Source organism: Quercus lobata, chromosome 10, assembly GCF_001633185.2.
Source record: "Quercus lobata isolate SW786 chromosome 10, ValleyOak3.0 Primary Assembly, whole genome shotgun sequence".
NCBI lineage: Eukaryota > Viridiplantae > Streptophyta > Magnoliopsida > Fagales > Fagaceae > Quercus > Quercus lobata.
In genome coordinates, this window is record NC_044913.1 from 23506248 (window position 1) to 23521835 (window position 15588).

Consider the following 15588-nt stretch of genomic DNA (forward strand, 5'->3'; position numbering starts at 1 on the left):
AATTTAATGGATAATTACCAACACGTGTTGGGCTTTTTGTGCAATCTCTCTACATGCAACGAGTCTTTCATTAATCTCAACCACTTTAGTTCATGTATTGGGTTTTATGACCCTAGGACTTCTTTTCTTGCTTCACAAGATAGGCTCATATAACCAATGCATTTCATCACTCCATAGATTGGGCTTCTTAGGGTCCGTTTGAATACATCTGAAAAATGAAAATTGAAACTTAAAATTGATAAACACTTTAGCAAAATAATTTTTAAATGTGTGAATAGTATCGTGTAACCAGTGGCGGAGCCAGGAATCTTGAGTTGGGGGGGGGGGCAAACTATATATTCTGTCAAGATAAACTCAAATAAAAAATAGACACTCCCCTAAAAAATTCACATAATATATGTGTATGTGTGTACATATAAAATATATAAATTGTTTGCAAAACTTCATCCATGTTTTGACAAATCAATATCATAATGTTATAATTGAAGTATCATATGAACTTTTTTATTTCTTGATAAAATCTTGAGAATAGGAAATTTCAACCAAATTGCATATATTATCAATGTTGAATGATTTGAACGTATTAATTGGAATTGAAATTGAGCTAAAAATTAGGGGTTCCACACTTCCACTATTTACTCACAAAATTTACTACCTAACTATTTCATTCTGTTGCAATTGTATATCAACTCTAAACTCTCTCTTTTTTAGGAAAAATTACTAAATTATTTGATCAATGCTTTCTTTTGGGGGGGGCAACTCCTATGTTTTTTCATATAACCTTTAAATATTTATAAAATATACATAAATTGTAAAAAAAAAAATTAAAAATTTTGGAGGGGCCAAGGCCCCCCCAAGGATACATGTGGCTCCGCCACTGCATGGGACCCATTTTTAATGAAAAAGTTGCTGAAAAGTGAAATTTGTGGGTCTTTGAACAGTGCATGATGTGCACTGATTGGTTGAAAAAATGGAGAAAAGTCAAACTTTGCGCACGTGCAAAAAAGAAAAAAAAAGAAAAGAAAAACACCAGACGCAGACAAGTTGGGTTTTTTAGCCCAATCCCAACGTACTCTTAGTGTGGGTATGGATCCGCGTTTTAAGCCCCATGTTTGCCTCTTTTTTTATAAGACCGTGCACCAAGGCATATGAATGGTAAAAAAAAAAAAGAGTGAACAGTAATTTTTCACACATTTAAAAATTATTTTACTACAGTGTTTTCAATTTTCAGCAAAATAAGTTGTATCCAAACGGACCCTTAATGTACAAACTTCTTCATTACTTTACACACACCAAAAAAAATAAAATAAAATAAAATCACTAAGAGATGAATACTTTAGCAAAATGTGTTTGTCCTTTTGGAAATAAATATATTTTTTAATGTATTCCTATCAGAGATGGATAAAATTGTAATGTTTCGTCTTTTTCATCAAATCTAGAGTCAGACCATTTCCAAACTAAGACACTATCTATTGTTTGATGTGCTTTACTTATAGAAACCATTACCACATTCATCCCTTTAAGATTGAAAAGACCAATAAGTGGTTAATAAAAATTAATGTTAGCTTGTTTTGGTGGAAAATGTTTTCTAGGAAAAATTCTATGTATGTTTTGGTGTTTGGTACGTACAACGAAACCATAAGTTGCAAGAAAACACGTGTTTTCTTTTATGATCAACTAAAAAAAAGCTCAATATAATGGAAAACATCTTCCAAACATTACATATTCAACAAACCATTACAATTGTGCTCCACACTAAAAAAATGTTTCTTTCTCATTTTCAAAGTGACATCAAAACAAAGGAAAACCAATATGTTTTCAAAAAAAAAAAAAATCCAAAAAAAAATCATTTTTATGAAAAAAATATATATTTATTATCAAAACAAATAGAGTGTAAATATCGCAAAGGAAAAACATATATAACTCGTTCATTAATAAAAAAAAAAAAAAAAAACTATGAAACACAATTCAGAGAGGTCATGTACCTCATGAAAAAAATTACTAAGCCACCTCATAATTAGTCATTAGATCCTGGATAATGAACCGGTCAATACTGGCATATAGATCCAAATTGAATCTAAGCCCTTGATTAATGATTTTTCTTACAATTTTAACATTTCCTTTTTACCTCATATTTGAAAAAAAAAAAAAAAAAATTTGAAGTGTAATTGAACGGTGTGATTCAAATCCTCATAAGTCAAAACCTCTCTATTTCCAATAGTAAAAATTAAATAAACAAAAGAAAATTTAAATAAATTAAAATTCACCTCCAAGCCCAAACCAAACAGCAAACATGTTTTAGCATATAGCCCCAATACCCAATAGCTCCCCAACGGCTATAACATCACCGCCCTGTCTGCAAATTTGCTAATCCTATTCCGAATCCGAATCCAACTCGAATTCCTTGAGTTTCAAGGCATAAATAATTAAATACATAGTCACTGTTTTATAATCCTTGTTAGAGTTTCTGAAATTATATAAAAGTTGCTAAAACGAACTGCTTTTATTTGGAGAATTAAAGGTTGTGTTCTTGGAAGAGATCAAGCGGGAGACTCTTGTTACCATTATCAATAATCTCACTACACGCTTTCTTGTGACAATGATAGAGACACAGGTCTTCAAGTTTCGGCTTCCCAAGCCAAAAACAGATGTGGGTTTGGCTTTTCTTGATCATCAAGATTCCAAGGTATCGATCATCAAGGAGAATAAAAGTGGTGGCTTTGGAAAGGATTCTGGGGTTCCAAACAGAAAGAGGCTGATAATCAAGTTTCGTATTCCTAATCCTAAGGCTCTGAAGAACAATCATCAAGATTCCAAGCCCATCAACAAAAACTCTGGTTATCGTGAGAGGGTTAGGAAACTACTGACAGAGGCCTTTTCCAAAGTTTCTTATGAAACTGATGAGAGGATATCACCATCAATAGACCCAGTTCAAATGGCTGCTACAGTAGAGTCTGTGATGTTTGAAAGGATTGGGTGGTCTAATCCCATCAAGAAAGCAAATTATCAATCAATCTTGTTCAATCTAAACGACCCAAAAAACCCAGATTTGAGGAGAAAGGTGCTTCTTGGAGAGATCAAGCCTGAGAGTCTTGTAACCATGAGTGCCGAGGAGATGGCCAGTCACAAGAGGCAGAGTGAGAACATTCAGATACAGTTGAAAAGGTTGAAAAGATGTGTGCATGATGCTGATGAGGAAGAAAAGGCCACCACTGACATGTTCCAATGTAGCCGGTGTCGCGAGCGCAAGTGTACCTATTACCAAATGCAGACCCGGAGTGCCGATGAACCCATGACAACATATGTAACTTGTGTCAAATGCAACAAACGCTGGAAGGTCTAACTTTCTTAGGCCTTTGGAATTAATTGATTCTTAGGAACACTATTGTTGGAAAAAGATTATTAGTTTAGGAATAGGAATTAGCTCCATTATTTGTTCACAATGATTGGTGATATGCTTATGTACCTACGTTTTTAGTTTTATATTTTAATATTTTCTTTCTCATATATAAAGTATTCTTTTTTATTTTCTCTTCTGATAGTGTTCTAAATTTCTAATTATTATTATTATTATTTTTTTTTTAAATTTTTTTCTGGTTAATTAGTTTCTCTTTGGTATTCATAGGGTTCAGCAACATGATTCATCATATTAATATGTCAATATCACATTTTGTATCTGAACCTAACAAACATATATATGAGAGTATAATGGTACTTCAAATTAACTCAAAGTCTGTATTTATTAAATAAAATGTGACATTAATGGAAGCCTACCCATTTGACTTCAATATCAAAGGGAGGCGCAAAAGTGAAACAAGAAGTATTAACAACTCTGCCAAATAGCCTACCTAAAGATTTTCATTTTAGTATTGAACATCTGTTAGTAAAAAAATAAAAGGAAAATAATGATAAAAAAATGCATGGGTGGTTATTACTTATTAGGTTTCAGTGTTACTTATGTACTTAATGCCTTTTTAAGCTCATTGATTTACCTTTTCTCATCTGGATACTAGAATAAGTTGAGAATTATCAAGTAAAACAGTTAACATTAAGTGATTTTCATCTAGGGATAGTCTCGAGATGTCACAAGTTGAGGGTCAGCCTGTCACTCAACAAGTAGACCCAATCATGTCTGGTTAAGAATTTTCCTACCATTAATTGATGACTGAGCACTTAGTCGAAACTGTTAAGTGAGTGGTTAGGATTATTAATAAGGATCTTTTGATTAATTGCGAAGTTTATTAAAAGTAAGGATAATGAAATAAATTGATACATACAAGGGGTTGGGTTGAGTTAGTTGGCTTAAAAAAATTATCAACCTGAAGCCAGCCAAGCCAACTTGAGTCTCTAAATCATATTTCAACCCAACCAAACCCACTAATCCACACAAATCAATCTAAAGTATCAGGTTGGGTTAAGCTAGTTTGGGTTAGTTTTGTCGGGTTGGTGAGTTAAATGGTTGCATATCCCTAATTAATTACGTGTGCCTTAATTATACTGAAGCTCTTACTATAAAATTAAGTAGAAAGAAACAGTTGGACGTCATACTTAAGGAAGCTAACACAAACTCCTAATATAGTCAGAAAAATTAAAATACATAATAGGATTTATAGTTTGGACAGACCATTAATATAGACTAGAATAATCAATTACTCAAAAAACCCACCCTATGCTGAAGCTCTAACTTGATGATGTTGTCAGGCTTTTTGTATTTTAGTGATATTCTACTCTTTTTTATTATAAGGATTAGGGTTCAAAAACCTGTCTTAAACTTGATATAACAATTAAAATAAAAACTTTTTGAGACACTTTGCATTATACCAAGGAATAATAGGGCCCTATTGTAACAGTGACAAATATGTAATTTCCTATTGATAGAAGTGGATCTATTTGATGTAACAAATAAGCCTGCTGCCTATAGAGGGTATGGTTTAACAGCACAAAGACTCACTTAAAGAAAATTTAGGATCTCAAACGATTCTATAGGTTTAGTAAAGTTAACAATTACTTCATTGTCAAAAACGTTATTGTGATGTCCCAATTTGATTGATTGTGTGATGTGTGTGGGTGTGTGATGAGTCTCACATCGGGTATTTATCGAGTTGAACTGAACTTTAATAACAACTGCAAGGAGCCTCAAATGTGACTAGTCATTTTGAGGTATAGCGCAGATGTGGCTAGTTCCCACATCGGGTATTTACTGGGTTGAACTGGACTTTAATAACAATTGCAAGGAGCCTCAATTGTGACTAATCCTTTTGAGATATAGTGCGCTTTTCCTTGGGTCGTTACAGTTATAGTGTAACTAGTATCTTTTGATGTTTCTACCTTGTAGTGTAACTAATATCTTTTGATGTTTCTAACGAAGATATTCATGATTTAAAATTTTTTTTTCTCATTGTAATTATTGAATTATTAAAAAAAAATTACTCCACTAGAACTTACCATTTCTAAAATAAATATATAAAAACAAAAAACCAAAAAAAAAAAAAATACTCACACACAATTACTTCGCTAAAAAAAGAAAATTACGTTTACCTGTTTAAGCTAAGGTATAATTTTTTAGTCCATTAACCTATTTCCTATAAATTTTTAGTTCATTAACCCATTTCCTTTATACTAAAATGGCTTTCAGTAACTAAATTGGTCATTCAGTGAAAAAAGAACAATCATGATCAATGCAAAAGCTCTCAAATGCTACAACTTTTACAATTTGTGATTGGTTTTCAAAGATAGCATATCCTGATGGGATGGAAGTAGAGAAGGATATACAAAAACAAGGTTAAAAAATTTAGCAGAAAGTGTTTGTCTTTTCCGCAATAAATAAGTCTTTTACTAATATACTCCCACTAGATATGAATATAATTATGATGCTTCGGCTCCTTCATCCATTGCAGAGCCAGACCATTCCCATTCGAAGAAACGACCTACTGTTTAATGTGGTTAACTTATAGAAACCATTAGCATATTCATCTCGAGGCTCAAGCGATTTAAGCCTAAATATAAATAGGGCAAAATTTAAGTACATTACTTTAGTTATAGTGTATGTTTGGCAAAAATTAAAAAGTCAGTTTATTTTATTATTCATCTTATTTTTAGTATTATTCATTGTTCTATTGCACTTTTTGATATTATTCATGGGTTTCACTTTACTATTTCAACTAACTTCTACTTTTATCTACAATACTTTCAGTAAAAAGTTTTTAGTTTCAACAAAATAAGCATGTGAAAATTAAAAAGCCCTTCTATCAGTAAATTAATTTAAAATTTTGGATTGAAATCCTGTGCAACACTTTCAAGGGTTGAGATTGAAAGTCAATCTCAGGTCTAGAATCATTTTTATTTTATTTTTTACAATTTTCCATTTTATTTTTATACTCAACATTTTTTAAATCCACAAAACTTCTCTATTTCCAATAATGAATGAGTAATGTTAGGGACAAACCCATTCCCACACTTAAATCCATATCTCGCTTATGTGTTTAGTCTTGATTGGATTTCAGTATTTTTCACTTGGTCCAACACATGTACATAAAGAAGCTGAGATCTAATCAAGAGTTAAAAAAAATTTATTTTATATTTAAAATACTCGATGCATGTGAGAATATTTCATATCAATATGACTATATTTTGCATGAAATGCATTTAACATGTCAGTTAATATTTCATGATTTTAGCATGATTATGGTAGTATTAGTAAAAAATAAACCAATTCAATCAAGGCTAAACTTATTATTTATATATATATATATATATGGGTTGGGTTCAAGTTACACCTGGTATAACTCTAAGTAATGTTACACCACCCAATAACTTGTTATTGAATTAATATTTTGAAAATCCAACTATTGAATTACATGTTCTATATGTTCTTAACATGCATGCCAATTTTCATATCAATCGGATGCTATTTACCATTTTATCCATAAACTCATCTTTTATGCATTATTTTAAACTACAAAAACTTGAATTTAAACAATTGATTAATGACATGACTATTAATCTTTGATCACCTCGAAATTTTGCAAGTATGAAGAATATACGAAGATAATGTAATCTAACTGTGGATTTGTCAATATTCGCATCCAATTAAAAAATATTGAGTGGTGTAACATTACTTAGAGTTACACTAGGTGTAACTTGAACCCAACCTTATATATATGTGTGTGTGTGTATATATATATATATATATATATATATATAATTGATGTCTTTGCAAAGAAGTGTTCAACAAATGCCACCGTTAAGATATTGGAAGAAACTAATAACTTTACATAAAAGACTTCACTTTAAATTGTTGTCTTAAACCACAAAATGTGTTAAGTCGACCCTTAATAGGGAATCTAAATTTGTACTTGCAAAACTTAGTAGTGCATGTTACTAAACAACAGTGGAGACATTAAGATATAGGAGAATTCTTGGGTATATACTTTTGGAAGACAGTACTCTAAAAGCTCCATAGTGATATATTTTTATTTTCAAATGAAATCATTGAAAATCCTTCTGTATGGCTTTGGAGGTTTTCCTACAAATTGAAATAAAGAAATATTCAGACTAGGCACGTATGCACTTTTAGGAAGTAATTAATTAAGAGTGCTCATGTGTATTGAACATCAAATATGGCAGTTTTGGCTTTTAACATAGTTTTGTAGTGCATTCTTTATTTTCTATCATTTCACATCAAATATTTGTAAATTTTAACTTCTTCAGCTTTTGTGTTTGTACTTTTTCCCCTTTTGATCTGTGTGTGTATATATGTATATATATTGCTCCCCTCGTTGATTAAGAATGTCATTGGTACAACTTTTTTCACAATAAATTTTATTATGCTTGGTGACCTTATTTGAAATCTAGTGGTATATTTATACATTCTATAAAATATGAGAATTGCTAATAGATTATTTGTTTCAAGTAACGTGTTAACTTGACTTATTTATTAAATATGTCATATGAGTCATATCATGTCAATCTATTTAAGAAATAGTTGTGTTAGGGACAAGAGGGCCTAACATAATTAATAAACATGTCATATTCGCGTCAACCTGTATATTCAAATAATCATGAATTCACACTACATGAATACGAGACTTTAACATAAATTGCCACCTCTTTTTTTGGTTGGTAAGTATTTACCAAGACAGATACTAGGATCTGTGTAAATATCTTTAACAACATAACCCCTAATTGAATTACAGGTGCAAAATCTAAATGCATGAAGGATTTGGGAGTGGAGATTCTCCGCAAAAGCCTTTGGGGTTGGCAAAATCGGGATCCTATGTAGGATCGTTGAAGGTAGGTGGGATCGTTCAGATTTAAAGCAAAAAACACATTGATAATGACTTTGTATGTTGAATAATCACGTTAATTATAATTTCATCCATAAAAAAAAAAATAAAAAAAAAAATTTCCATTATATGATGTAATTTACATGTCATATATCGCTAAGTCTATACTAACGAAACAAATATATTTAAGTTTTGACTCGATGTATCTAAAAAGTTTAATAAATGTTTAATTAGCAACCAAATACCAAAATATTTATCAAAACATATGGAAAATATTTTCTAAGTTCTAAGTTCCAAATTTGAAATCCAAAATAAGTTAGCAAATGGAAACTAGCTAGCTACAATATGAAATCCAAAAGCAAATGAATATTAAGGTGAAATGGACATTTAATTATTCTCATTCTAAGGTTATTATAACCACCGTCCTAAATTCCTAATCATCATCATCCATTCTATCATCTATGTAGACATTATATATTTGTATACTAGAGTTGCAAAAGATATCAAGATACAATTTCACACTCAACTATTTAAGTTATACCACTCAACAACAATTAAAGAGCATGCTTAAAAAAATCAATCAATCAATATACAAATACAAGCATAACTGATAAAATTATATATAAAAAAATATTTTAGTAATATTAGAACACAAATTAGTATATTGATCAAACAAATTTAACAACATTATAGCTTAAAAGGCAGCAAAGCCAACATCAAATTCTTCATTTAAAAATGATGAAACATTCATTCATTTTGATTATAAATGAACTAGAAACTAGAAAGCATTTGCTTATGTTAATATAATTTTATAAAAATAAAATAAAAAGCCATACCATCATAACATGAAAAAATAAAAACCTTAAAGTTTCATCAAAACAAAAAATTTATCCCATAAAAAAAAAACCAAAATTTTTGTTTTTGGTAGGATCGGTAGGATCCCTTATGATCCTACGATACTATACGATCCTACACAATCCTACGTATGATCCTATCATTTTTACAATCCCAGTGCGATTCTAAACGTTTTGGTGAGGTGGGATCATAAAATTGTACAATCATACGATCTAGATTGCGATTTTGACAATCATGTTTGGGCTGATCTACATCAACCCATTCCCTAATTATTGGCTTTGTTCGTAGAGTTAGATGGGCTGATCCTTGTGGCCTCCTTTTATTTATTTAGATTAAAAATAAAAATAAAATTTAAAAACCAACCAACACATAAACCGAGTTGTACACTTACATACTTCAGCTAAAATCGTGTTTTGTAATTGTGAAATTCTACTAAAAACATGAAACACACATCTGTACACAATCTAACTAAAATTGTGTTTATTATGTTGAAAACACAAAATAAGAGTGTTCACAGTATATAACTATCACCGTGCACTCTATATAAAACTAGTATGTAACTCGTGCTTACGCACGAAAATGATAAATTTTAGTGGTGCTATTAATGTTAGCTTAGGTTATAAAACATATAAGATATTAGTTTGACCAGAACATTTGGAGGTACTAAAATAGTTTTTTCTTACAATTTTCATGATATTGGTTATGCTAAGTTTTCCATTACATTGTTATTATGTATATAATTTTGAAAATCACTATTAGATATTACATATACAATATCAATTTACAAATCACTATCTATGAAATTCTACTATATACAACACAAAATAAAAGAATAAATTGGTCCAATAATATCTCCCAAATTGAATGGGGATATGTGTATGAGATTTTTCAGGTCAATTGCAATTTGTTATGTTTAAGATCCTGGCATACAAAAATATCTGAATATAAATAGTATAAAAAATAACAGCAAAAATCTAAAAAATTTAATTTGTATGGAAAGCTAACAAAACAAAATTCAATTTTGAATCTAATAAAATTTTCTAGCATTGGTTATATATATATATATATATTAAATTAAACTCATTTGGTACAAAAATTTAAAAACTTATATTAATTGAAACATGTGATGTAAAATTAAACTCTAATTGAATTCTAATTGTTACAATGAATTAAATAATTTAGCACAAAAATTTTAAATTTTAAATTAGAGGGGATATATGGCGTAAAATTAGACTCTAATTGAATTTTAATTTAAAATCTAATTATATATATTTTTTTTTATGGTTTTTGCATATATATATATATATATATATAAACTTAAAAAAAATAAAGGGGTGAATGAGCAGTGGTGTTTCAATGGAAAACCTTGTGTAAAGATAGTTTTTCATGTTTTCCAGTGTTTGGTAGTATAAAAAAATATGAGTCAAAAGAAAATTATCTTTGGTCAACATAAAAAGTAAGACTTATTTTTAGAGATTGTTTTCCATTAAATTTTTTTGGAAAACAACTATATCTCATAGCAAGCTAAATAAGGGAAGTTAGGAGGTTATTTTCAACTCATTTAAAGTTGCTACCAAGCATTGGAAAATGAGATAGTTTTATAGAAAATACTTCTTAGAAAATGACTTGTTTTCTAGAAAACGTCATTACTGAAACAAACAGGGCGAATTGTGAGGTACATAGTAAAATCATTGTACAACAATTTTATGCATACAAAATAAAGAAGCAAATACACCATTTGAGTAGCATAAGGAAAAGGCATCTATTTACGCAAATAAACTATTTTACCATTTTAATTTTTTACTCTCATATTTAAGTTTAAGATCCTTATCCTAAAGTTTTCCAGTAAAAAGTAAATAAACAAAAGAAAAGAAAAATAAAATAAAAATTGAACTCTAGCCCAAACCAAATACCAAATACCAGATAGCAGTCCCAACGGCTATAACCCAAATTCTTCACATCACCGCCCAATTCGAATTTCCTAATCCGATTCCGATTCGAACTCCAATTACTTGTTGGTGACGGAAACAAGAACGCTATCATAATTAAATACACAGTCTTCCTTATCATAATAATCCTTGTTGAGTTTTGGTTTGTTTTCCTCTGAAATTATAGAAAGTTGCTTAAAAAACTTCAATTTGGAGAGCAAAGGGTAATAAGAAATCTTTCGTTGTGTTTTTGGGAGAGGAAGAAAGAACAATGACAGAAACACAGGTTTTCAAGTTTCGACTTCCCAAGCCAGAAACAAATGTCGGTATGGCTTTTCTTGGTCATCAAGATTCCAAAGCACCCATCATGAACGACAGTGAAGTTGGTGTCTTTGGAAAAGATTCTGGGGTTCCAAACAGAAAGAGGCTGATAATCAAGTTTCGTATTCCTAATCCTAACGCTTTGAACAACAATCATCAAGATTCCAAGCCCATCAACAAAAACTCTGGTTATCGTGAGAGGGTTAGGAAACTGCTGACAGAGGCCTTTTCCAGAGTTTCTTCTGAAACTGATGAGAGCATATCACCATCAATAGACCCAGTTCCAGTGGCTGCTACAGTAGAGTCTGTGTTGTTTGAAAAGATTGGGTGGTCTAATCCCATCAAGAAAGCAAATTATCAATCAATCTTGCTCAATCTCAAAGACCCAAAGAACCCAGATTTAAGGAGGAGGGTCCTTCTTGGAGAGATCAAGCCGGAGACTCTTGTAACCATGAGTGCAGAGGAGATGGCCAGTCACAAGAGGCAGAGTGAGAACATTCAGATACAATTGAAAAGCTTGAAAAGATGTATGCATGATGCTGATGAGGAAGAAAAGGCCACCACTGACATGTTCCAATGTAGCCGGTGTCGCGAGCGCAAGTGTACTTATTATCAAATGCAGACCCGGAGTGCCGATGAACCCATGACAACATATGTAACTTGTGTCAAATGCAACAAACGCTGGAAGGTCTAACTTTCTTAGGCCTCTGGAATTAATTGATTCTGAGGAACACTACTGCTGTAGGAATTAGTTCTATTATTTGTCCATATTCTTCATGAGATGTACCTACCTTTTTTGTTATATATGTTAAGACGTTCTTTCTCGTATACCAAGTTTTCTTTTTCTATGTTCTTTTCTGATATGGTGTTCTAATTAAACTGTATGTTTTTTTTTTCTTCTTCTAGTTGATTAGTTTCTCTTAGGTATTTCATAGCAGTATACAATTCATTAAATTTAAATTAGCACATTTGTTTGTGCTTTAGAAGTTAATGTTTCCTGTCAGAGTAATTTTTATTTTCTGAAAACTCTGAAAGCATATTTATTTAAAATTATTTCATTTTTTTTTAAGTAACAGTTCTTCAAGTCATGGAGATCTAAATAAGTGAGCGATTGATTTATATAATATATACATCGATTTTTGATTTTTTAGTAGCTACTATATATATTTCCAAAAAAAAAAAGAGTAGCTACTATATACCGGATTGGGTTAGAAGAACCTATTGGATATTATGGAGACAAATTTATTAACACTGGGGTTTAAAGTAGTCATTAATTAGTCATTAGTATTAACTATGGGAATAATCGTGGTGGCTCTATGAATTTTTTTTTTGAAGAGGGAGCTCTATGAATTTTTTTTTAGGGTGATAGTTAAGAAATTCAAACTATATAAAATCTTATAAAGTGATAACTAAAAAATATTAATATCACAAAAAAAGAAGAAGCAAATATATGAAGTATTACAATTTCTTTTTACGAAAAAATATGTTGATAATAGATAAAGTGAGAATTGTGAATACTGAGATAAGAGTAATAAAGTGAGAGAGGGTCTGAAATGATAATAGAGAAGGAAAAAATGGATATATATATATATATTTATATATAAAGTATCTGCTACTACCACAAGCTGAGTTGCTAAGGAGAACAAAATTGTTGCAATTGCAAAACCAAAGAGAAAATAACTATCGTTACCACCAAAGAGAATACATGATTACAATATTTCTCTTGTACTATTTTTTAAGGAAAAATGAAATTATAGATTAATTTTACTAAATGAGTGAACAAGTTGTAAATTTGAATGATTAGAGATTTTAATCTTTTTTTTTTTTTTTCTAATATGCTTTTTATTGAATAATTTGTTCACTTAGTATTGTTTGGTCTTGTAGGGGTAAAGTCCCCAGACCAAATGATGGGCCTTGGGCCCCCTATAGAGTTCAACCCAATCCGAGGAGAGAGTGTGGGTGCCAAAAAGGGCTCCCGACCCAATTCTTATGGGCTCAAATTTATTTAAAAGGAGGTCCGAGGAGAGAGTGTGGGTGCCAAGTACGGCTCAGACCTGCATCCTACCAACAATAAAGAATCGCTCCAACGAGTATTAGTAGCAGAGATGAGCCCCACAAGCCAAGGAGAGGGAAGAGAGTATAGGATGTCAAGGGAGAGACTACAGCTGCCACATTAAATGCAGGGCAGCTACTTTTCTGGCCGCATTAATGTGGAGAAGATAGGTGAACAGTGTTACCTTGACCACTACAATTCACAGAAAGACAGGGAAGATGTCCGATGGGACGGGCGCTCAAGTGAAGGTCCAGATGATCAACAATTGTAAAGACCTGATGACTTAAAGGAGGTTATATAAGAGAAGGGAATCCTCGTGAAGAAGGGGACGAGAAAAAGTGGAAGAAAGAGCAGAAGAGAGAGAGAAAGACCATAGCCTTTGATCAGGAACAGAAGTGCACCCACACGTCTCCTTGGACCGGGTATCCAGCGGACATGAAGGAGATATTCTTACGTTTAATTGTTGCATAGCCCAAAGTTAACTAACACTCACTTCGTTAGGGCCTAGTTCTGTAACCCGCTCTCTACAAATTCATTATTTAGGGCTCTTTGGGCCAGAATCACCAACCTGTTGGGCCTGGGCTCCAAAGAGAGACCCTACAGGTCTAGTCTTGTTTTTGTTTGAGTAATTTTGTTGTTGTTATTTGGGTTAGTTTTTATTGATGTTATTTAAGCCTCTTTTTTTTAAATTTTTTTTAAGGGGTTAGGGATTATGTTTAGGGCCAGAATTATTTTTGGAGTAATACTATGTCTATAATATTTTTACAATAAATTTTATGCGAAAAACTGTTATTGGTAGGTAAAAAAGTGATATCAGTATTGGGTCTCGATTAGAATCAATAACAACTTATCATTTATGATTTGCTATAAGATTATTGTAAAAATATAAAATTACTCTTATTTTTGTGATTCTCAAGTCAAAGTGTTTAATATTTTTAGAATGGTAGACAGAATAAGTTAGTTTAGTATATATATATATATATATTTTTTTTTTTTTTTTGCAAGAGTATACATACATTTTATTTTGCAAGTCGGTGTGGTCTTGCGATAACCCTCGCTTAAACAAAGACTTGCCACTGAAGAACAGTGTGTGTATATATTTATTTATAGTAAATATTTTTTTAGAACACTAAATATTTCCAGTGGTTTTAAATTTTAAAATATTTTCTGTAGCCTTGAAAATATATATTTCCTGTAGAATTGTTAGACATGTGCAGAACAGTTAGAATGAATTAATAGGGAAGGTACATTATAGTCTATGACTCATTTATAAAATCCATTATAGACTTGCTGTCCGCAACGATTCTTTTTTTTTTTTTTTCTCATGAATATTTATTAATGCTTCATTTATTTTTATGAAAAACCTTATGTAAAGATAATTTTCTATGTTTTCCAATATTTGGTAGTATCAGAAAAAACAAGTCAAAGGAAAACTGTGGGGCCCAATAATTTAAGGGCCAGACCCAGTTGCTCTTGGAAAATCCGAAGGCCCAAGCCGAGGAGAGCTGTGGCCCAAGCTCTACAGTACAGAGCACAAAACAGTTTTGGGAGGCAGCCGAGGACAGTTCAGTCCTCGGCAGATCCAGAATCCCACCGGAATAAAGGGGTAAAACTGGTATAGGAACGAATTTGTAAGGAGATCCAAAATATCTTGGGGGAAGTTATCCTTACTACCCTTCCAGATAAGACTCTGCATCTGACAGAGCCGTACTCTGCAGCCTTATCAACCATCCCCAACAATTCTAGGATTAGACTGATGGGACAAATATCAGTCTTGCAAAGATTGACCCTACACGTGGACGAAGGACAGTTAACGCAGACGAGTATAAAAGAAGAAAGTAAGTAAATCGAAAGGGGGACTCCCATTCCACCTCCAAAAAAGGGAGACGATCTGGGTGAGAACATCTCAACAACACTTGAGATTACAGAAAAAACCCATCGTCGGGTAACCGGGGTAAGACCCTAATGGTCCTCGGATCAAGTCCGAGGAGGTCCATCCCATAGGATGCGATGCCGTAGGGCTTAAACGTTCAAGCCCAAATCCTTTTTCTACACGAATTCCTCTAAAACCAGGACCGGGCACCGCCCCGTGACTAACGGCTAGCTTTTCAAGCCCACTCTCTACAAATCATATTGTGAGGGATCT

The 15588-nt window shown here is 31.8% G+C and overlaps 2 protein-coding genes across 2 annotated transcripts; both read left to right on the forward strand.

The window, feature by feature from the left end:
- The first annotated feature begins 2599 nt into the window (after nucleotides 1–2599).
- Nucleotides 2600–3343, forward strand: LOC115964528 (transcription elongation factor TFIIS-like). Its single transcript, XM_031083823.1, has one exon. The coding sequence runs from the start codon at nucleotides 2600–2602 to the stop codon at nucleotides 3341–3343; it is 744 nt and encodes a 247-aa protein (XP_030939683.1).
- A 7996-nt stretch (nucleotides 3344–11339) lies between these two features.
- On the forward strand, nucleotides 11340–12083 carry LOC115964529 (transcription elongation factor TFIIS-like). Its single transcript, XM_031083824.1, has one exon. It carries the CDS (start codon nucleotides 11340–11342, stop codon nucleotides 12081–12083), a length of 744 nt encoding a protein of 247 aa, XP_030939684.1.
- Nucleotides 12084–15588: the final 3505 nt, after the last annotated feature.

Bases quoted from the DNA above. Each gene is read 5' to 3' on its own strand.
- LOC115964528 (XM_031083823.1), top strand. From the start codon at position 2,600: ATGATAGAGACACAGGTCTTCAAGTTTCGGCTTCCCAAGCCAAAAACA.
- LOC115964529 (XM_031083824.1), top strand. From the start codon at position 11,340: ATGACAGAAACACAGGTTTTCAAGTTTCGACTTCCCAAGCCAGAAACA.